Genomic DNA, 24,041 nt, shown 5'->3' with positions numbered 1-24,041 from the left:
AATCGAACGCTACCAACGCGACAACTGGGTCTTCAAAAACGAATCCGGTCAAAACCCATTACCCAATGAATCCAATTTCTTTTTTTTTTTTAATAAACAAAAAAATTCGGCTGCCGGAATTTTTTACAGGCTGCCGGAATTTTTTTTTTTTAATAAACAAAGAGCCCAACGGCTCTATTTACGCATTCCCATGCCGTTCACGAGTGCTACACCCCTGGCGCCTGCCTCTTTTTCCGCGCTCGCGCCCCTCTCGCGCCTCGGTGGTGTGGTGCTCGCGCCCCGGGGCGCGAGCGGCTGTCCTCTTGCGCCCTTTCTCACGCTCCACACCCCTCAGCCTAATAATAAGAATCCACATGTCCACAAAGAAGCGTTGTGGTTGTGGGTGGTGTGACTAGATAAGTCTGTTGTCGAATCGGAAAACAACTTTCTTTCTCTCTCTGTAAAAAGCATGACAGTGACGTTGACCTCCATTGATGCTGCTATCTATCTTGGCTTGGCTTGGCCCATTTCTTCATCAAGTGGACACGGCATCTTTCTCTATCACACAAACACCACTCTCATAATACTAATACTAATACTATTCCCCCATATAACACAAAAATCTTTCATTCATGTCCTTGAATTTCATTATAACCGGCCCCATCAATCCCTCCATTTATTATATTATTATTAATATTAATTTCTCAATAAATAATATCAAAAGGTCCTGATATTAACCCTTTTCTATTGTTTTTATATTCACCTTCCATCTTTCAGGTGTGCTTTGCTTACTACCAATATTATTTTTATACATACTTGGTATATTATTATTTATATTTATATGCTACCCGGCTATGCCTACGCCGGTGAGCTCAGCTAGGCAATGTTTAACAGACGAGGCGGCGCGTGCTTTAGACGACGCCGTCTCCGTGGCTCGCCGACGGAGCCACAGCCAGACCACGTCGCTCCACGCCGTCTCGGCTTTGCTGGCTCTGCCGGCGTCCACGTTACGCGACGCGTGCGCACGCGTGCGGAGCTCGGCGTACTTGCCGCGGCTACAGTTCCGCGCGCTTGAGCTCTGCGTCAGCGTGTCGCTGGACCGGCTGCCGTCTTCTAAGGTGAAATCCTTAGAAGACGAGCCGCCGGTCTCGAACTCGTTGATGGCGGCGATCAAACGGTCGCAGGCGAACCAACGCCGCCATCCCGAGACGTTTCATTTTTACCAGACGCATCAGCAGATGCACGGCTCGCAGTCGTCGTTGTCGTGTATTAAAGTCGAGCTTAAACACTTTATATTGTCGATTCTCGATGACCCGATTGTTAGTCGAGTGTTCGGTGATGCCGGATTTCACAGCACCGATATTAAAATAGCTGTTTTGCACCCGCAAACGGTTTCCGGGTTCCAGAAAAGGTTTCCCCCAATATTCCTGCGTAATTTGCCCGATTCGAATGTTAGTCGAAGCAGGATTAACTTCCCGTTCGCAGTCGATCAGGGGGAAGAGGATTTTAAACGAATCGGGCTCGTGTTAGTTAAGAAAGCCTCAAGAAATCCATTACTAATTGGGGCTTCTGCTGACACTGTTGTTACCGGGTTCATGGATTCGTTAAAGATTGGTAAAGGTAGCTTCTTGCCTTCTGAAGTTGAGGGTTTTGGTGTTGTCGATGTTAAGAGCGAGATTCGAGAGTTCGGTTGTGGGAATTTGAGTGAAGATTTGATGAATTTGAAGATTAAGGAGGTTAGAGATAAGGTGGAGAGCTGCAGAAACTGTGGTTTGATTGTGAATTTTGGTGACTTGAATGTGTTTCTTGATGATGCATCAATGAAACATGTTGTGTTACAGTTGACTGATCTGGTTAAAGTTGCTGGTGAGAAGTTATGGTTGATCGGTTCGGTCGGGAGTTATGATATTTACATGAAGATCTTGGCGAAATTCCCGGATTTAGAGAAAGACTGGGATTTAAATCTTGTTCCAATCACTTCATCCAAATTGAAATCCAGGTGAATATTATTATTATTATTATTATTATGCTGCAAGTATTTGTATTGTATGTTTTGTATGTTATAAGCAGTTGAATGATGATTCAATAATATCTGATATTGATGTTCATCATCTGACAGTACGATGCTCATGATAATTACAGTTTGATGGGGTCATTTGTGCCATTTGGCGGTTTCTTCGCTGCACAAACCGAGCTGGACCACTCTCCATCAAGCAAGCCCGAGCCATCTGCAACCCGTTGCAACCTTTGCAATGAGAAATATGAGCAAGAAGTTTCGGTTATGTTGAAAGGAGGCAAAGCTGTATCGGTTTCTGATCAGGATCCGACCCGCTTAGCTTCTTGGCTGCAAGTGGTTCCTGAATCGGGCTCAACTGAGGCTGATAAAGATCACGGCGGTTTACTCACGGCCCGAATCACGGGCCTCCAGAGGAAGTGGTCGGATATCTGCCACCGTCTCCACCACAACACGCCACCACAACTAGACGGGTTTAATATCCGGGCCAGAATCCCATTTCGGCCCGAACCCAATAGGGGAGAAGTTATTCAAATCAGTAGTCAAGACTCAAATCTATCAACACCTGTTGACTTTTTTGCCAGGACTTCATCATCTCCAACAATTCCCATAGCTACAGATTTGGGCCTGGGACCACCGGTCCGTGAAGCCCGTCTTCAAATATTTAACGGGCCAGGTTCAAATGAGAGAGACTATAAACAGCTTTACAGAACGCTTGCAGATAAAGTTGGATATCAACATGATTCGATTCGGGCCATTAGTCAAACGATCACACGGGTCCAAAACGGGCCCGCAAGGCGGTGCGTTTGGTTTACGTTTTCCGGGCCGGACCTGGCGGGCAAGAAGAAGATCTGCAGTGCACTCGCAGAGGCTGTTTTTGGCAGCTCGAAAAGCTTAATTTCTATAGATTTAAACTTTGAAAGTCAAACGGGTCAACCGGGCGAACCGGACCAACTGGGTTCGGTTTTTAACAGTCAATGTGTAAACTTTTCCGATCCGTTATTTAGAGGGAAAACAGTCATGGAGTTCATTGCTGAAGAGTTGACCAAGAAACCGCAGTTGGTTGTTCTCCTTGAAAACATAGATAAAGCAGATTTTGTGACCAAAGATAATCTTTCTCGGGCCGTTAAAACGGGAAAATTATCAGATTCGTGTGGTAGAGAAACGCGCATCACGGATGCAATCTTTGTGCTCACCCCAAGTAATAATAATGAGGAAAATGGGAAAGAATTCTTGAGCTATTCAGAAGAAAGAATATTGAATGCAAGAGCTTTACAAATGAGAATTTCAGTTGAAAAAACCGAGCCTGGAAACTCGAGTTTACTAATTCTCCCTAAAGATTCAGTTTTAAGAAACCCCGAGTTGTCAAAAAAACGAAAGATTGCCGAAATCGGCAGTTTTGATATTATGGGACCAAAAGTCAAGAAACTGAAATCTTGTTTCGACTTGAATCTTCCATTAGATGAAACCGAAGAAAGTGACAACGATTCAGGTTCTGAAACTAAAGAGTCATGGTTAGATGAGGTTCTAGATCAAGTTGACGAAAAAGTGGTTTTTGAGCCGTTTGACTTTGACTCGCGGGCCGAGAAGCTCTTGAAAGATATTAGCAAATGTTTTGAAAAATCATTTGGAAGAAATGTTGTGTTGGAGATAGATAATGAAGTGATGGTGCAAATACTTGCATCAAGTTGGGTATCAAATGAAAATGGTGGTGTTGAGAATTGGATTGAAAGTGTACTCTATAGAGGTTTTATGGATGTTAAGGTAAAAGAAAATGTGGATAATGAATGTGTGGTGAAATTAGTGGTGATTGAAGGGGTCAAGATTGAAGATGATGATGCATTGTGTGCTTGTCTCCCTTCAAGGATTATGGTGAAATGATGATATGTTTTGTTGTAATTATTATAGTATAAAGCCTTCATGTGGTATCTATCACATAGTATATCATAGTATTTGTACTTATGCTATATTCTTTAGTGTCTTATATCAAGACATATCTTAGGTCTTTATTGTGAATTCATGGGCAAAATTACATAGTGTGTGTGGATGTTCATGTGGTGGTTAAGTTAGTTTCTTGGACCTTTTAACCCAACCATGATTCATAGTTTTGAGTAATATTCAAGTCCAACTAGCAGACACTAGTTTATATATAAACCAAACTAGCAGAACCATGTTCCAACTTATTACTTGCATCAATAAGTTATTAGCACTATTCAAGCAAAAAACATCGTATTTATTAGTTTTCAGGCTTTCTCAAAACGGCTCAAACAACCACTTGGTCAATTTCAAGCGCGTATATACATTCGATTTATGTATAACAAACGGGTCAGTTTGCTAGAGATATTGATATCACTTCTCCAAAAAATTGTATGTACTATCTCAACATGTACTGTGTCACCGCAACAATAACAAGGCAATAGCAACACTCCTTGATAAATCATGCAACGACCTCATGGAAACCCATGGCCACGGAGACCCAACAAACCCACAAGCAAACCTATTCGCTTCAATCGGAAAACCAAACAACATAGTGGTAACAATCAAGGCTGACCGCACATTATCCGTGAACAGAGTCAAGGAGACACAAAATAATGTCATGACGGAGATAGCACATGCTACACGACCAATTCATCAAGCAACACCCACGGCAAAAAGTCAACGCAAAAGGCCACAACAAGAACAATCAGGTAATGCATGATATTATGTGCAAACGGGCCCTTCAACTTTACCACACAATTTAAACTCTGCGCTAGGCAGAATGGCATAACACAAACACCCGTGAAAACTAGGCGCCTAGTCGGCCCGTAGCAACGCTAAAACAATTAATCCTGGTTCTTTTTAAACTATTTTTTTTTAGCAAAATATAATATGAATTAACCCCATATTTGTGTTAATTTATTGACTATCTTTATTTTTTGTATTTATAATACAAGCTAAATATTGTTTCAAAAGATATAAAAAACCAGTTTAAACTTTTATAACCTAAAACAAAAGTCAAGCCTCTTAAATTAATCGGTTGTCTGTGCGCAAACCCAACTAGGCCTTCTTGGTTTGTTGCTTTACAGAAGAGATAGTGGATTGACCAAAAATTTTGGTAAGAAAATGGCTGCCGCCTCTTCGACCCGAACTAAAGAATCCCTTAGATATGATGAAACAGGATCTTGTACACATGAACTTTTCATATAGGATTGTCCTAAAAACGTTGTAAGGTTACTTAGGGGCTGAATCATTAAGAAACCTGACCAATTAGAAGGCAAATTTAGCATGTTTCTAAAGCTTACCCATTAACAAGCTCCATTAACCACTATATTTTTTTAGTGAATCAAATATACTCTATTTGACTGATTTAGAGGTAACCTCTTAATGAAATCATTAAAAGGCTAGCACATGAACATTTTTATCACACTTGTACTACGTACTAGTGATACTATAGTGCTAGTGCTAAACCACAAACACACACTTAGCTCTTGCTGAATAAGCTACTAACTCACCAAGCATCCATCTAAGCAAAATTTATTACCAAACTCTTACACACATAAACAACAATCTTTCAAAGTGAAGAAACATAGTAGAAACACATTAAAACTAAAACCATAGAGAATGATGATTCCCATTTTGCATGATCATGATCATATTAAAAGTAGACCAAATTAAAAGAGTTGCCTTAGTCTTTACAGCCCGCTACCTCTTTATTATTAAACTAGATTTTTGTATTATTATAAAGTGATGTATAACATCAAATTAGTATTTATAATTTTATAAAGCTTATGGTTTTTTTTTATTCAAATATTAACTTGAATTTTATATTTATAGGAAAAATGATTAGCTTTCTTATTTTCTAAATGGGATATAAATGAATATATTATGATAAGGTTAATTAGAACTTGTAGAATTTGACAGTTAATAAATTGGAATGGCATGAGTAATAGAATTTGAGTAACAGAAATACCAATTTTGGTGATTGACAATTGTCTAAACTAAAAAAATATATGTTAATATATAACTTTAACATTCCCGTCACTCGAAGTTTATTTTATATAAATGAATCAAACACACAATGTAATACGTACGTAGTTTAATGTCATGTAGAACACGACTTTGTCATGATCACTTAGATAAGAAAGAAAAAGGCACATAATCTACAATTTCTAGCATTAAGAACGTCTATAACCAGGATTTATGCAAGTTAAATGACAACATGTGATCATTACAATAACTACAATCATATATACATATATTCCGTTATCTGTTACACAATAACATCTAATATCTTAGTGTAACAAATTAATTTGCTTTGTTATCTAAGAATAAAGACTTTTCTCTGATAAGAAAATCATGAAATTATGGTTTACTCACTTGACTTTCTTCCCAGTCTTTTGATTATCAGTTTGGTAGTAAACTACATCACCAATGTCACTAACGTAATGGTCTTGTTTGATGCTTTTAACCAAGTTGTGTATCAAGTGAATCGGTATTAGACCAGACCTTTTTGGCTCTCGATAATACTTTCCGAGCACCTTCTTTGCTGCCATTGTCTACATAAAATGTATAATCATGAAGAAATTTTTATAAATGATCAACGGTTATTATTTTTATATAAAACTTTGACAATATATCTAGCGCTTCAACCAAGTGATAGTGTGGGATTTGTGGGAAAAGATGATGGATGACATGAGTGCCGATATCATGATGTATGTTGTTAAACATCCCATAATCCCTGTCAATGGTAGTCAATCCTCCCCTCAAATAACTCCATTCCTATTAACCATGGAAAACAAGTGTTCGTTCGTTACTTCGTTACACCTCACAACCAACAATATAAAAATGTCTTGCCTAGAAAACTCGACACATATTTAATAGATAAGTTGGTTCATGGCATATGTCTCTTTAACATGCTAAAGCCTAAAGGTGTTAACAAACTTATGAGTGTACACTTTCAGCATGTAAATTCTTTATATAAAAACTATATAATTACACAAATTTCACGTGACAATCATATATATTTGACAACATAAATGTGGGACTAATTGACCTTTACCTTGCCCCAACACCAAGGAAGCTTTTCTTCGTGCCCATGGTGATGTAAATAAGTAACAAAATCCAACCACATGACAAATATCTATCAGTAAGGGTTTAGTGTTTGGGTTTACACTACACTTAAAAATAAAAACAAAAACGTACTTACATAGTATGGAATACCATAGAGCTTTAACAACTGGACTGGGCCCACGATAGTCGATAAATAGATTAAATTGGCTACCATGAGAGCCCAACACAAAGTCGATATCACAATATACGGCCTTTCATTCGGACTGAACATGTCACTATACGGGTGAAAATGTGACCCTGATTTCCTTGGGTGCCTTATCCACTGTTTGCACATGTAGGGGTGTTCAAAATATCCGAACCCGATTAACTCGACCCGATCCGAACCCTAATAAGCTTATTAGGGTCGGGTTAAACATGGTCAAAAAGTATTAATTGGGTTATTCGGGAATTGTTAATAGGGTCGGGTTTCGGGTTCGTTTTTGGAAAAAAATGGGGTTTCGGGTTAACCCGAATAACCCGATTAGTGGTGTTTGTTTGTGTTCATTTTTTAAGTATGTTCATTTGTGTTCGTTTATGTTTGTTTGTGTTCGTGTGTTCATTTACATATGTTCATTTACGTTCGTTTATGTTCGTGAACTGTTCATTTAGATTTTAAATGAATGAATATAAACGAACATGAACATGTTCATTTTTTAAACAAACGAACATGAACACAAATATTTGTTCGATTAAGTGTTCGTGTTCGTTTAAAGTTAAATGAACGAAGACAAACATGCCCTTGTACGTGATCGTTTGTAAGGGTGTTCACGGTCCGGTTTTAACGGTTTTTAGGACAAACCGTGAGCCAAACGTTAATAAAAAACAAAAACTGGAACGTTAAGATAGGAAATCGAACCAAATTGAACCGTTACTAACCGTTTGGTTTCACGGTTTGGGTATATATATAAAAAAAAGGTACGAAACAAATTATATTAGTTACAAAAATTCCTTTATTGCATACCATCATGCTACAAAGGATCTGCTCAAGTTTTGAGGTGTTGTCTAAGGTGAACATGTGTAAGGTTCTTAAAAATTAACAATAATCAACTAGATCTACTGATAATAGATATGCAACAAATCAGCTTCAATCTTAATCTGAAATAAAATAACAAATAGAATTGGAAATTTTAATACCATAAACACGTCTCATTATAGTAGTACAGTTTAAGCAAGTTAATAGTCATAGCCAAGTTTTACTTTTATTAAGCCTAACACAAAATATAAATAATTAACTACATGCAGTATAATATATATATATATATATATATATATATATATATATATATATATATATATATAAAGTATATTCCTCTTACGGTCTGATCTGGTTATACGGTTTGAAAATTTTAAAACCTTAAACCAAACCATTCTTTACAGTTTGAAATTTTTGAAACCGACCGACTGAAAAAGTTAATAAGAAAGCCCGACCATGAAACTAAACAAATGATCGGTTTAAACGGTTTCAAACCGAAGTATCGAACCATGAACATCCCTAATCGTTTGGTTTGTCTACAGTCCTATATGCAATAATAAGATAAATATTGTAGTCCACTGGTTACCAACACAAAAATCAACTTAAAAATATATAGCAACCCGATTAACCCAAAACCGGACAAACCCGAACCAAACAAACCCGAACTTTAATAGGGTCGGGTCGCGGGTTAGATAATTTTTTTTCACAACCCGACTAACCCGACCCGATTAACCCGAAACCCGATCGGGTTGACCCGATTAACACCCCTATGCACATGACATCAACTTAACGTTAGATAAAAGAGGTTGGTGTGCATTGATAAATTGTACCGTACAAGTAAATGATGCATTGGGAATGAATACCAAATATAAAGGATACACGAATAAAGGAAAGGGGAATTTGAATCTAAGTGTCTTTGTCGGAGTGTCCAATGTCTTGTAAGTCTTTTCTGTCAACTGAGAACAAAATAGAATATTGATATAATTTGTTACCACATACATATATTTCATAAAATGTAATTTGTCATAATCAGATTTTATGTAGTAACGGTTAATAAAAAATATTACCGGAACCCATGATTCATCATTTTCGACATGACCATGGTTTTGATGATGTGTTCGATGGCTAATTCTCCTATAAACAAAACAACAAAGGAAATTTAAATATAGTTAGGTCACACGAATGCTCACAACACAAGGAAGAATACAAAAGAGAGAACATGGTTTTAATTTCGTCTAAGTTACTCTAAATTAAGACGAAAGTTTAGTGAGTAATTTTGGCACGTCTAATTAACTCCATAATCAAATGATGAATCACTAAATTATTAATTTCACAAACTTACCAACCATGATAGGGAACAAGGATCGAAGAATGCAAGATGTGGCCCACTATGCTATTAAGATTAACGTTGTCTGAAAAGCTTCCATGAACACTGAAAAACCAAACAAAAAAACCAAGATTTCATAACCTACATAAATAGAACAATCATTGCATGAAGTATAAGTTCTTCAACGCATAAAGACATAGATAGTGCAACATTAAGCACTCGATTTCTCTTCAAGTATTTTGTTTTTATTGGTTTAAGTGAAGGAACCAAACTTCTTTACAGGAGGTCATCATAAAGCTCTATTCTCTACCATACCAAAGCATGTTTTTTTTCTACAAAAATCTTAGGTTTTATATATAATTATATAAAAATCCAATAAATTCTATGGCCAAAGTCAGCCGACCCTCTTGACCCCTCCTGGTTTCATCCCTAACTGGTTTACTTGCATAATCTCTTGAAAACCACATGACCTACGTAAGTTGTTATTTATCTCATTGCATCGATTAGCAGGGTATTCACGAGCTCATATATTTTCTATAACCGGTTTTTACAGTTAAAAAAATATTTAAAAAAAAATACAATGATTTGAATGAAAAGATGCATATATATACCAATCATGGCCAAGACCAAAACATTGTGCCTTGTGCAACCCAATAAACAGGCCCAACCCATGTAATATTTTTGAAGAAAACAGCAAATGTGACCAATGATGAAATGACCAAAATATCCCTGAGGACATAACTCAATGACCTCCATGGGTTCTTGACCCAACAATGGTCAGGAATAGCAGCTCTAATGTCAGCCACCTTGAATGGAGGAGGGGCACTTGGGTCAAATTGTTCAATTTCTTCATGAGGTGATGAAGCTTGTTGCAAGTTTTTTGCAAGGGGACCCGCCATCGATGCAGAGGTTGAAGGTCTACAGAAGATGCTTAATTATGTTATTGGTTTTGTTTGCTTCAAGAAGAAAGAGTTTATATTGAGATGCATGAAGGTTTATGTGGCGCCACCCTCACGTAACGTAACTGTACTACAATATATATCTCTTCATTATTTTTTATTTTTATTATAGCTATGTTTTTAAATTTTGACTTGTAATCTATGTTTTTATACTTTATGTTAAAGTATTTGATACATTAATTTGTTCTCCGAATTTTTTTATGTAACACAAGATTCCAAATACGTTTGATGCAACACAAAGTTTCATCCAAAAAGTTAAATCTCACTTATTTTAAAATTAGTTCTGAATGACCGAAATTCACGTTTGACTGATCAAAATATATTGTCCATTTGAACGGGATTTTCCTAAAATATCCACCTAAATTCAATCGGCTTATCTACTTAATAATCATCACCTGACAAGATTTTTCAACCAACCAAGTCATGCCCTATGATAATATCCTATCAGGATTTAGGACGAGGGGATTTCTAGGTGTTCCTTTGTCTTCCAACGAGATTTTTTTTGGCTTCCGACGGGATTTATCTCGTCTTCGACCGATATTTTTTTAGCTTAATTTGGGCTATATATTTTTTGTGAGAGTAGTCTGTTTGGAGCCAGGACGGTTTTATAAAATTTTAAAAAATAACCTACCATAAGAGAATATTCAAATTGTGACCAAGTTAACAATATTTTTGTTATTATTAGTTTATTGCAATTTACATGATTACTATTCTATTATACTACATTTTACTAAATTTTTGGTAGATAACCAACCACTAAGCATTAATTATGTTAAAACCGAGAATACATCGACAATTTCAATAACTACATAATTCACTTGTATCTTTTGTGTAGTTATGATATAACCGCCTATCCAGTGGCGGATCCAGGAATTTTTTTTAGGTGGTTCCCTCTTAATTTATAAGGTGGTTCCTCTAGTATCTTCTATATATCCGTACACTATTATTTCGAAACTCTGGTGGTTCCGAGGAACCACCCTTTTCTTCATTAGATCCGCCAATGCGCCTATCCTGCTATCTCGCTATATTATCAATTCATTGCGTACAAGTACTTAACGAGTTTAGGAACACGTTTGGGTGACTTGACATAGAACACATGAGAGGTTGTATACGAGCATAACGAATTTAAGCACTCAATTGTTATCTCTCCAACCATTTTGCATCATCAGAAGATGAAACAAGTTGAGATTCTCTTTATCCAAATATCTACTAAAATTTTAACATCACGTAACGCCACTTTGATAAACGCACCCAATATGTTTGGATCGACGTCATAGATAGACTAATAGAACACAACTGATACATAACGCAAGCGAAAGGGATATAAAACATACAAAAAAAACTAAACTCGCATTGCAAAAAACACGTGTTTTGTTGACTATACACGAAAGAGAGATCAATGACACGCGAGAGGTTTATTGCATACGGAATAATTTTTGTTGACGTTTGATGCAATATAGTTGAATGTGCGAGTTAAAGTGGAAGCGCGACCATCAGTATTTTTAAAAAAGAAAGAATCAAACCCGTGCGTGCCCGCAACCTGTTGACACAAATGTTGCATCAAAATTCTTGGACTCCCACAAAGTCGTAACAACTAACAACTCAAATTAAAAGGTATAATTTTTCCAAACACCAACTAAATACATGTGACTTGCAAATACAATCAATAACCTCAAAGCTCATATATATATATACTTTACAGTTCAGTATTTGACGCTTATAATAACCGTCAAATCTTTACATAATAAACAGTGGAATATAGAAAATGCATATAGTAAACGTACAATTTTGTGGCAATGCTTATATACGGCTAATATCGCGACCAAACACAACCGTAGTTAGCCAGTTTATCGCCACATAAAATCTATTCCTCCAGCTTACCACACGAGTCAAATAAGCAGAACGCCAAATGAACCAACTAGTGAATCCCGCAAGTGCCAAACCTTTTGATTCCTAAAGCATAATAATTTCACACAAGTGGTGAAAATGGGTTGCCTTTTGGTACAGGTCAAAAACAGGACCAGAAACCGAAAATTCAGTTTTTAAGTTTTTGAAAATTGTTTGGTTTTTTCAGTTTTCGTCATCGGGGCTTGATATTTTTGGGCCGAAAAAAAACTGGCACAAAATGAACTCGGGCCTATATTTATTTGGGTTACACTATTTGTTGAATTCTTATAAAAAGAAATTTCTTTTTTTCTTTTTGAATTCTTATAAATGACTTAACATCCAAAATAAAAAATGAAAATTCCATACATTCGGCCCGGTTTTTTCGGTTTTGATTACACGTAAAACCGAAAATTTGGCTTTTGTGAAAACGGTTAGTTTTGTATGGATCGAAACAGGTTGGGTTGACCCGAAACAATACATATGCAAAAAAATTATTATTTTTAGCAAAAGTAAAGTGTAAGTATTGTAAACAAAACTTAAAAAATTAAATATAGATTTTCTAATAGAACAATTTACAACATTTGGGCAAATTTCGACCCATTTGACTGCTTTGACCCGGTTGACTAGTTTGACCAGGAGGAGTTTTTTTACCTTGCTTTGCCTGAGATCTACAAGAGCCTTGTAACTACCAACTGTCGCCATACTTCCTAAATGCTTATAAACAAACGGGTCCCCAAGCTCCACATCACCGCTACTGTTGGCGTATCCACCGCCAGCTTTACCGATCTTGTTTAGAAGTTCGGCTAGGTACTTCCCCTCTCTCTCTGCCACCTGAAACATATATGCAACCCGCGTGACTTCAGATAATAAGAGAGAAGCATGCAACATATCACACGGGTCGGGCCAGGCCCACTTACTTGGGCCAAAGCCGGAAGGGTTGATTTCCCTGTGCTCTCAAGGTACCCGCTACAATCCCCTATTGCGAAAATGTCGGATGCAGATGGTACCCTTAACCATTCATCAATCCCAATCCTACATAAACATATGCATGCTTTGATAAATAACTAATGTATAATAAAATGCGTGGGTGGGGTAACGGGTCGGGTCGACCTGAAACATGTTATGTCCGTTTTCTTTTAATAAAAGTTATCAATAAGTACCTAATGTATTTAATATAACTAGAAAAGGGTAATGTTATACGTACACTGCCCCACATATCGTACGAGTCGTATAACTTTTACAAAACACACCACATATAACGGTTATACCAACTGTATAACTTTTACATACAACCATAAAACAGTTGTGTTCGTAGAGCCTGTCCCTTGAGAAACACTATTACTGCGATAATAATCTGAAGTTCTAAACCTTTAAATAAAATAATTTAAAATGTTGTACACAAGTTGTATGCATCGAAACGTACACTTTGAATCGCTTTTAACCCATTTGATCGGTTCCCTTTTTAGCTATTAAAATTCATACGACCCATCAGACGTGTTTGAGATCAACGTTTATTACCTTCCACTAGGAGCCTTCGGGAGATCAATATTTCTAACAAAAGTCGAGGGACCCACACCAGTAGACCAGACCAATAAACCGTATGGAACATCAGTCCCGTCACTAAGAACTATCTTTTTAGGTTGAACATCCTTCACGGTTCCACGAACTAAACGAACTCCAGACTACAAATATACGTTAAATGTATACTTCAACAAAATTACAATAACTAACTAGTTATCTTTATGTTGCATCTGTCATAAAGATTATTTTTTTTCAAAGATAAATATTTACCTTAGTCAATTGATTAGTAGCATATATGCGTAAGCGATCATCAAATGAAGATAAGATATCATTAGCCTGCAAGAATCCATGATTATCTAAAAGAAAAAGTTTGCTAATAGACCATTTTCATTTTGACCCATAAAAGAATAACCTCCAAACACACAAACCTCACCTCAATCAAAGTAACATGAATGTAATCTTTTACATGAGAATATCTTTGACGAACATCTTTCATGATAAAATCACTTAGTTCACCACTGAACTCGACTCCAGTGGGCCCGCCTCCAACAACAACACAATGCAAAAGTCTACGTTTTTCTTCATCAGTAACGCCTGTGACGACGCCAAAAATATGCAAAATTATACAAAAACCAAATATTTTTTAATTTATGAAACTAACATACCCGGCACATCAGAGAGCATCAAGTTGAGAAGCAGTTTCCTTCTGATTTCTTGAGCATGGTACACCTCACGAAGGAAAATTGCGTGTTCTTTCACACCGTTAATTCCAAAAGTCGAAGCTTCAGCTCCAGAAGCAATAACTAATTTGTCATATGCTATCTTGAAATCCCACGGTTGTAGTGTTTGTACTCCTTCTGTTATTGTTTGGCAGTGCACCTAATATTTTTTACAACTTGTTTGTGATTAATGGCATTAGTCATGATAATTAAGCAAACAATGCATTAAAGATTCAAACTTTTTCTATATTTAGAATCTTGCATTTAAATACCGGTCGTACAATTGATCATAGATAGAAATCTATAGTTTATTACAGGACAATTAAACAAGCCCAGATAGGGATATTCAAGATTAAGCAAGCAATGTAACTAAAAACCTTTTTTTTTCCTTTTTGAAGATTCAGTTAACAAAAGATTCAAACTTTTTCAATATCAAAGAATCTTGAACTGAAAACCATTAACATGCCTCAAGATCGTAATCAAAATCTATAGTTCATTACAGGATAATTGAGCAAGCCCTGATAGGATTATTAAAGATTAAACAAACAATTTAACCAAAAACCTGTTTTTGCAGTAAAGATTCAAACTTTTTCTAAATTATAGAAACTTGAACTGAAATACCAGTCAAACAATGGATCATAAATCTAGAGTAGATTACAGGATAAGTAAACAAGCCCAGATGGGTTTATTAAAGATTAAGCATACATTTTAAATAGAAACTTGTTTTTGCATTAAAGATTCTGATTTCTCCTATATCAAAGAATCTTGAGCAGAAATACCAGTAAAACAATCTATGGTTTATTACAGGATAAGTGAACAGGCCCAGATGGGGATAGTAAAGATTAACAAACAATGTGACTAAAAACCTGTTTTTGTAGATTAAATTGATCAAAGATTCAAACTTTCTCGATATTAAAGAATCTTGAACTGGATCAAAATGTATAGTTTATAACAGGATAATGAACAAGCTCAGATGCGGATATTTGAGATTAAACAAACAATTTAACTAAAAACCTGATTTTATAGATTCAACTGAATCTTAAACTGAAATACATTAACATACATTCTAAATCAAATTCAATAGTTTATTACAGTATAATTGAACAAACACATATGGGGATACTAAAGATTAACAAACAATGCAACTAAAAGGCAGTTTTTAAAGATTATTAAACTCATCAAAGATTCAAACTTTTTATATATTAAACTGAATAAAATTAACCAAAGATCCAAACTTTTTTCAACCCTAAAGAATCTTGAACCAAAACCCATTAACTACCTCATGATTCTTAACATCAAGCCCTTTACAATTAGCCAAAAAGAAAAACGAGCCCGGTTCATGGGAAATGGCCGGTTGGATCCTGCCAATGGGCTCAGCAACAGACCGGAACTCAAGAGTACCCACACAAGTAGAAGCCAGTAAAGGAGTAAACACCATATGGTTCCTGGGGGAGACACAAACGACGTCGTATAAGCTTGTATCTAGCCCTTTCATTAACCTGCACCCGGCCCAACCGGAACCCAGAACCACCACTCTGGGCTTGTCTGGTTTCTTGGTGGGTCCCAGCCCGGAGACTGGTGGAGCAGTTGCATCAGTGGTGGTGGTGGTGGTGAAGTGGTGGATGTGTTGGAGTGTGAAGAGAGTGGGTGTGAATTTGGATGTGGACCGGGTGGTGAACCGGGTCAGGGTTTTGAACCAATACATTGGTGGATAATGGATTGGAATGATTGCATGTTAGTGATAGTGAGTGTGAAGTGGAGTATTATTTGAACAGAGGGATAAAGAAACAAGGCTGCCAGATTTCTGGAGATTTGACGGTCTAGATTTGCACAAAACTTAACGGTTGGATGACGACGACGATGGATTTGACAAAGCACAATAAACTTGTTAATCGAGTTGGAGGGTCATAAAAAACGGGTTAAGGTGGTTATAAATGGGTTAGTAATTTGACTCGTATTACTAAACCAGTTGGCTGATTTGACTGTTTAACTAAGCAGGTTGATGAGTTACCTTACTATAGGTCAAGTCGAACGTGACTCATTTAGTCAAACAGGTCATGTGACTCATTCTTAAATAATTAAATGGGTTAGATATATCAAATCAAAACATGATTAGTCTTGTGTTGTGTAAAAAAGGACCACCCTAGAAAAAGGTTTGCAACTTAAGATTATAAAACTAACTTGAATTAAGTTAATAAATTGTAAACAATGATAATATCTATATTTTCAACGAGTCTGATTCTGCTTTACTTATAGTTATTGATTGTTTTTCAAAAACAAAAAAAGAAGCATTAGACACAAGGTCTGTAGCCCAGTGGTATTAAAGCGCAATAAAATGATGTTCCTCCCCTTTATGTTGAGTGTTCGAGTAAAGTAAAGTTAAGTAAAGGCGTGCGTGCTAGCCGTTAAAAAACAAATCATTAACGTATATAATTGATACAACATGTCAGCAAAGATGGTCGTATATAATCAGTTAACTACAATGGTAAAAATGGTTTATGTGGTTTGATCATTGCAAGTTTGGTCCCCAGAGTTTAAAAATTGCAAATATAGTCCAAAGTTTTATTGCGTTCATACGTTGTTACATGTTTGGTCCTTAGTGTTAAACCCAATTATAACAAAGAAACGACGATATAGTCTAATTATTGTTAATATTGATTATATTCAGGTAGGTTATTCATATGTTTTCTCACTTTATATTGATTATATTCTTTCACTTTAAAAGGCAGATATAATGGGTATAGCAGCGTTAAGAGTATGTTATTATCGAGACCATATGTTAAGGATAACAAAGTAATTGACGTGTATGCAAACAAAAATTACAAGTTATTGTACTTTTCTACGATCAACAAAAGTTGTATTGGGGAAGTAGAGGATGCATCACATGAGTGGATTAGACCTATTGGAATTTAAAAGTAGGCGACAAGAGAGCATATAAAATGTATCAAAAATATATCTACGTTATTATAATATTATAAAAATATAATACATAGAAATTTATTCATTTGTCATGAACTATATTATACAATCAAAGTGACAAAGTTGATATGCGAATATGATTAGGTATATGGTCTCTCAAAAGTCCAACGACAAAACAAGGCTCCATAATTTGCATTAAAATAACATTACCGACAAGAAACTCAAGCATAAATATCATTGTTACATCAGCATCATTAAATTAAAATATCACATAATATGTTGTTAGTCATCCATGATTTAGGCATATTAGACGTTTCGCTTCTTTGGAGGCTTACGACCCTTTCCTCTTGGATCATGCCCTTGATTTGCTGATGGTTCACCATAGTCGTTAACATGCACCCCTAGAAGAAGCCTCCTATGAGAGGCTTTTGCTATCGCTTCTTGATCACCTATCACATATATTATACGTAAATAAACGTGTCACAATAATGCGTGAAATAATTTCATGTATCTATTTTATATTTGCTTATAACTGTGTACAAACCTAAGATACTTTATGAAAAATATAGTGGACTCCTATAAAGTGGATATCTAGCTAAAATTTCACGTATTAATTACAAAGGAGAATAAAAGGTTCGCAAATTTTGCATATTTATATAAGAAAAGCTTTACGTGTAAAATATATAGAAATGAAACAGGCAAGACAATAAAATATTTCTATGATACATGAAAAAGTTTACTATAGATATAGAACTCGTATGACAACGGTATTTTTCAAATCGAACTTGTATTTTAGCAATTTAGCTTAGCTTGGAAACAAATTTGTGCTTGGAAAACAATCTCTGAAATACTTTCAACTTTTAATCCTTTTTGTTTGCTATAAATTTAAAGTACATATTACGCTATCAAAATGTGTTCGATTACCTAAGAGCATGTAAACTGGGGTGTCACCCCCATGTCACATCACGTGCAAAAAGCCCCTACATCACGACAATGCTTCTTGAAGATGAGTGTTGATCCTTGGGGCTTTGCTGCGGAAATAACGTTAAGCAAATGGTGGGGGTTAATGCCACCCCTGTTCAAACAAACCACTATCACCCATTTTTTAATTTTTTTTTTTAATTTACGTATATGATTTAAATATTATTTTAATTATATGGGATGGATACAACTATTACCTATCTTTTTTAATGAAACGCGCTTTATCTACCTAACATTAACATGACGATGATGAGATGTTTTTTATCATTTTTGGAATCACTTTAGATGCTCTAATCATCAATTATACTGTATTTAATACTGGGATAGAACCCGTGTGATACACGGGTAGTTAAAAAACAAAAAAAAAGTTAAATTTAATAATATACCTTATGGATTCATAAGATATAAATAATAATTATAATAAACAAAAGTTAAAAATAATGAATCTCTAAAAGCCTCTTTCAATACAACGTTGGATATTCACTTAACAATATATCATTTATAAGTTAAGAAATCCAAAACAGTTACCACTTAAGTGGAGTTGATAAGTATTTTTAGTTTGAAACATGAGGTTTGGGTTCGAAGCTCGTATCACACAACAATTTATTTTTTCTAAATTTTACAAAGTAGGAAAGTGTGACATGGCATTTACGTGGCATGTGGAGGCCCTAGAATAATGTCATGTGTAAAGATCATCTTTCTTTAATAGAATAGTTAGATTAGATAATTAAAATATCGTTATAATTTGTAACATGACTCCGGTTAGCTTAACTTATTTTACTGAGATTCCGTTAACATGGACCCGTCTAAAGACGTTACTAAACCCAACCCGATCCGTCTGTTTGCCGGGCATAATCCAAATCAACCCCTAGTAGTGTTAACATCTTTGAAATTATGAATATTAGAAAAAGATAATTAAAGAGCAAACAATCAATCAATTAATCAAATCTCGAACAAGAGCAGAGTGCCATTAGTGAAGACAATAATAATATATCACCTGAGGTAAAGTCGGCGTTTGCTCCGGTGTAAGAAGCCGCCAGTAATAATGCAAGCACCGCCGCACACCGCCACATTCGTGCATATCCAAAACTAGCCATCATCTCTATCTCTTTAGTTCTGTGTGTACGTAAACATTGATTGATGTTCCGAATTTAATACACAAGGTTAAGATATATATAGAAAGCCAAGGGGTTGACGTTTGACGAATCGTGGGCGCCACGAGTGGGATCCGTTGGGGAAAAGAAACTATTAATCTGGACCGTTGATTTAGGGTCAACCCTTTTTAAAGTATCTCCTTGTGGTAGGCATGTTCAAAACGGTTTGGGACTAGGAACCGGAACCGGTTCCTAACCGGTTCCTATATTCAAAACCCCATTTTAAACCGGTTCCAGGCTCGAACCGGTTCTCCCACCCTCGGACCCCTAACCGATCTAACCGGTTCTTACCGGTTCCTAACCCGGTTCCTGTATCGTAACCGGTTCCAACCGGTTACAGTGTAAAAAATTTTTTTTTTTCGTTTTTCGTTTGTGATTTGGATTCTAAACTACGATTCGTATTTGTATAACATGAAAAATAAAAAAAACAATTAACATAAAAATAAACAATTAACTGATGAAGAAAAGACAACTACTGAAGATGTTTGCCACTGAAGACAACTACTGAAGGTTGCCACTGAAGACAACTACTGAAGGTTGCCACTGATGACAAGTTGACAACTACTGAAGGTTGCCACTGATGATAACTACTGAAGGTTGCCACTGATGACAACTACTGAAGGTTGCCACTGATCACAACTACTGAAGACTGCCACTGATGAGGAATACTCATCAGTGGGAAAGCTGCCACTGATGAGGAATCTCATCAGTGGGAACAGTCATCAGTTGAATCAGTGGGAAAGCTGCCACTGATGACAACTACTGAAGGTTGCCACTGATGAGGAATACTCATCAGTGGGAACATTTATCAGTTGCGACTTCTTCCTCGGAATTACTTGTAGAAATTCCTTCTTGTTCGTCGTGCACTCGAACATCAAGTGGTGTTTCATCTTCGAGAGTGGTTACGTGTTGAATACGATCGATTGAGTCCAAGTGATCCTTTAAGCAAATGCACATCTCCACCGACTCCGAATTTAGTCTTGTTCTTCTCACCGATATTACCCTGCCACTAAGAGAAAAAGCGGATTCCGAAGCTACCGTAGAAGCTTGGACGGTTAGTAAATCACGGGCCATGGTGGCAAGAATCGGAAACTCGGTTTCCTTTACCTTCCACCAAGCCAAAACATCAAAAGTGCCATATTCCTCTTCGGATAAACCGGTAGAGTAATCATTTGCACTATACCTTCCTAGTTCGCTTGAAGGGGTGTTACCCCTTTGTTTTTTAGCCGTTACGTTGCGAACGGTATTCATAAGGCTAATCATGGGATCTCGTACTCTAGTAGCACTTGAACTTGATGAAGACCCCCCCGGCATAGGCATGTGTATGTTTGACCCATGTTTATTTAAATAAAAGTCATACATAAATTTAAAATTCAAGTTAAAATCATTTTTTGCCTCTGTTGAAAAGTTTGGGTCAACTTCATGCATATCTAAGGCTGAAAAAATTTCGTCTATCACACATTCAACCCCCGTAACATTTAACATTGGGTTTAAAGCGGCGGCGCAAGTAAAAACCGGTGGCAATTCAAGAAAGTATTTTTTTAATTTAAACTTCATTGGTAATATGATGTTTGAAAACATTGGACTTTTATTTTCAAATTCTTTAAGATTGTTAACGATTAAAAATAACTCCGAAAGAAACAAGGGACTTGTCGGATAATACGTTCCCGATAGTTTCGTAGTTGATGTTTTAAAAACTTCAAGAAAAGTCGATAAGTCATTGATAATTTCCCATTTCTCATTTGAAAAGGGGATTGCCAAATCGTTCTCGGCAAGACTAGAATGAAACATTTGTAAAGTTTCTCTTTGTTTCAAAACACTTTGAAACATTATGCAAGTGGAATTCCATCGATGAGGTACATCCCAATTAGCTCCCAAAGCTTTTCTTCCCGTATCTTTACAAAATTTTCTATATTCCATTTGTCTTTTTTTACTTTTCTTAAAAACTTCATGTATCATTAGTCTAAAATCGTTTATAACCGATGTAACCTCATCCGAAGCAAGTCCGTCTTGCACGATTAAATTAATGATATGTGCAACACACCTTGAGTGAAAAAATACACCATTGCAAATCGGCGTATATTTTAATTTTAATTTATCAACCGCCGATGTATTATTCGACGCGTTATCAAATGCCATTGAAAATATTTTATTTTCTAGTTTATAAGTTTTTATAACATAATCTAAAATTTCAAACAAATTATCTCCCGTATGTGGATACTCAAAGAGTTCGAAAGCAATGGTGCGTTTCATCATTTCCCACGATGACGGGTCTACCCAATGAGCGGTGACACAAAGATAAGATTCGGGTAGACCATGTGGAGCCGACCAAACATCACTAGTTAAGTTTATTCCCGTATTTATATTTTCAAAATATGCAATTAGTACCTCTTTGGCCTTCTTCCACAATTTTAAACAATAACGTTTAAGAGTATGACGACTTACGTGAGTGTATTGTGGTTGAGGCGTATCTCGAATCATGGCGGTTAAGCGAGGGTTGTCGAAGTGGCTAAACGGCAAAGCTTCTTGAATCACAAACTTCGCCATACGATCTTGAACTCGATCAATTTGGTATGTAAATATTCCGCCTTCACTATCCATTTGCGTTTGTTGCGAATCGACGTTCTTTTTCAACGCTTTGCAATACGGTTTTTCGATGTGTTTCTTCAAATTTGAATTCGAAAGTGGGTTTAAATAAATCCCACAAAACTTGCACCGAGCCTTCAATGAATGGTCACTCAATTCAACCAAATCCCAATTGCACCAAATCTCTTGATTACGATTATGAGGTACAATACGAACGAAACTTGGTTCGGCGTTGGAACCTTGACCAACCGATGATTGTGAGGCAGCCATAACAACAAATATGAATATAGAAGAAGAGAAAACAAGAGATTAGAGAACTCAAAACGTTGTAATAGCGTTTTTTTGTATTTTTTTGCGTTCGGGTTTGCGTTTTGAGTGTTGTGATGAACCCATGACACCAAATACCTATTTATACTAGTAGTGGGGTGCTTGGGGGAGCCAAAAAACGGCTATTTTTGACCCCAACGGTCAAAAAACGGCCAAAAAAACGATTTCCAACGGCTATATTCGATCCAACGGCTAGAACCGGTTAGGAACCGGTTCCGGATGGTTCGGTTCCAGAACCGGTTCCGGTTCGGTTCCGGTTCCTACCCGCCCCCACTCAGAAATGCAAGAACCGGTCACGGATCATCGGGTTGAATCAGATAGGGTCCGGTTCCTACAAAAAACGGGTAGGAACCGGTTCGGGTCCGGTTCGGGTCCGGTTCGGGTCCACCGGTTCGGTTCCAGGAACCGGTTTCGTTGAACATCTCTACCTTGTGGTGTTGCCCGTTTTCAATTTTCACACTTCTCTCAAACGTGTTTAATATTTATTTTTATGAAAAAATTTCTAAAATAAGCATTTGTGAAAATAGATTTCAAAAGAAATTTCGGAAATATTTATTATAAACTAGTCGTGACGAGTAGTTTGTAAAATCAATTAGAACTTATCACATGCCCTTAAACCAACCGTAACGAACACGCTCATTAATCATTTACTCGTCACGACTAAATAAGTTTGATGCCTCGTAATCAACGCCCACGAGTAATTCATAAGTCATTTAATCGCGACGAGTAGATTATAAAGTTAAACTAGTCGCGACGAGTTAATTACTACTAAACTACTCGTGTAGGGAATGTAAACCGGGTAAACTAGTGGTTGCGACTAAAGGACTTATGAATTGCACGTGGGCGTTGATTACGAGGCATGAAACTTAATTATTTAGTCGTGACGAGTAAATAATTGGTGAACGTGCTCGTTACGGTTAGTTTGAGGACACGCGACAAGTTTTAATTGGATCTACAAACTACTCGTCACGATTAGTTTATAGTACCTATTTCTAAAATTTTTTTGATGGTAACTAAAACTTTTAAATTTGTTTTCATAAATGCTTATTTTGAGAATTTTTCCTATATTTAAATAGTTTTTTTTATTTCTTTTATGATTTTGATAATTCTTTTTATTTTATAAAATGCTACACATTTGTTTAGTGTAGGAATCGACGCCTAAACATTCAAGCGCAACACCACAATATAATATGAGAAGTAAAGTCACTTAGATAGGCCGACATGAGTCCCCTTGTAGCATGTTTTATTTGATTTCGTGATATGATCTAATACTGAATCTACAAATAGTTATTTAGGCTACTTGTTGTGGTATATCTTTAAACATCAAGTCACAGTCATAACACACACCCCTTAACGCTTTGTAGTTTAAAGCTCTATTACCATCCTAAAACCCCACCATTTCCTTGTTAAAGCCCGGTTACCATTTCCTTGCTTACTGTTCGGCCCTTAACGCCACAGCACAGTATCACGCTACATCACTTTTGCTGCCCAATTGAAGCCTCACAACAAGTAACCTTAGCATAAGAAACTAGGGTATTAATGGTTCGGTTCAAAACCATAAAACCACTTACAGGAAACAATTTCCGTGTTTCCTACCAAGATTGAGA

At 36.4% G+C, this 24,041-nt stretch overlaps 2 protein-coding genes and 1 pseudogene across 3 annotated transcripts; 1 reads left to right on the top strand and 2 right to left on the bottom strand.

The window, feature by feature from the left end:
* Window positions 1-812: 812 nt before the first annotated feature.
* On the top strand, window positions 813-4,045 carry LOC143632669 (protein SMAX1-LIKE 7-like). The gene is made up of 2 exons (XM_077101132.1): window positions 813-1,978; window positions 2,122-4,045. Exons 1-2 carry the CDS (start codon window positions 834-836, stop codon window positions 3,872-3,874), a joined length of 2,898 nt encoding a protein of 965 aa, XP_076957247.1. The 5' UTR covers window positions 813-833; the 3' UTR covers window positions 3,875-4,045.
* A 2,306-nt stretch (window positions 4,046-6,351) lies between these two features.
* Window positions 6,352-10,280, bottom strand: LOC143632698 (omega-3 fatty acid desaturase, endoplasmic reticulum-like; annotated as a pseudogene). The gene is made up of 7 exons (XR_013153552.1): window positions 9,993-10,280; window positions 9,397-9,486; window positions 9,122-9,188; window positions 8,918-9,010; window positions 7,179-7,364; window positions 7,032-7,112; window positions 6,352-6,751 (listed from the first exon to the last, which is right to left on the bottom strand). The product of XR_013153552.1 is annotated as an omega-3 fatty acid desaturase, endoplasmic reticulum-like (transcript).
* Window positions 10,281-11,991: 1,711 nt separating this feature from the next.
* On the bottom strand, window positions 11,992-16,292 carry LOC143632668 (internal alternative NAD(P)H-ubiquinone oxidoreductase A1, mitochondrial-like). Its single transcript, XM_077101131.1, has 8 exons — window positions 15,747-16,292; window positions 14,414-14,627; window positions 14,182-14,342; window positions 14,019-14,084; window positions 13,746-13,909; window positions 13,145-13,259; window positions 12,879-13,058; window positions 11,992-12,293 (listed from the first exon to the last, which is right to left on the bottom strand). Exons 1-8 carry the CDS (start codon window positions 16,170-16,172, stop codon window positions 12,141-12,143), a joined length of 1,479 nt encoding a protein of 492 aa, XP_076957246.1. The 5' UTR covers window positions 16,173-16,292; the 3' UTR covers window positions 11,992-12,140.
* Between the last annotated feature and the right edge of the window lie 7,749 nt (window positions 16,293-24,041).

Source organism: Bidens hawaiensis, unplaced genomic scaffold (genome assembly GCF_021521415.1).
Source record: "Bidens hawaiensis isolate Kalapana, Puna unplaced genomic scaffold, B.hawaiensis_p1.1 tig00006520_1, whole genome shotgun sequence".
NCBI classification, from domain to species: Eukaryota; Viridiplantae; Streptophyta; class Magnoliopsida; order Asterales; family Asteraceae; genus Bidens; species Bidens hawaiensis.
The sequence above is the reverse complement of the archived record's forward strand: the minus strand, read 5'-3'. Positions and strand labels throughout refer to the sequence as shown.

Bases quoted from the DNA above. Each gene is read 5' to 3' on its own strand.
- LOC143632669 (XM_077101132.1), top strand. From the start codon at position 834: ATGCCTACGCCGGTGAGCTCAGCTAGGCAATGTTTAACAGACGAGGCG. The intron at 1,979-2,121 runs GTGAATATTATT...TGATAATTACAG, and splicing joins TCATCCAAATTGAAATCCAG to TTTGATGGGGTCATTTGTGC.
- LOC143632668 (XM_077101131.1), bottom strand. From the start codon at position 16,172: ATGTATTGGTTCAAAACCCTGACCCGGTTCACCACCCGGTCCACATCC. The intron at 14,628-15,746 runs GTAGTTAATGGG...AAAAAATATTAG, and splicing joins TTGATGTTAAGAATCATGAG to GTGCACTGCCAAACAATAAC. The intron at 12,294-12,878 runs GTAAAAAAACTC...ATTATGCTTTAG, and splicing joins TAGATCTCAGGCAAAGCAAG to GAATCAAAAGGTTTGGCACT.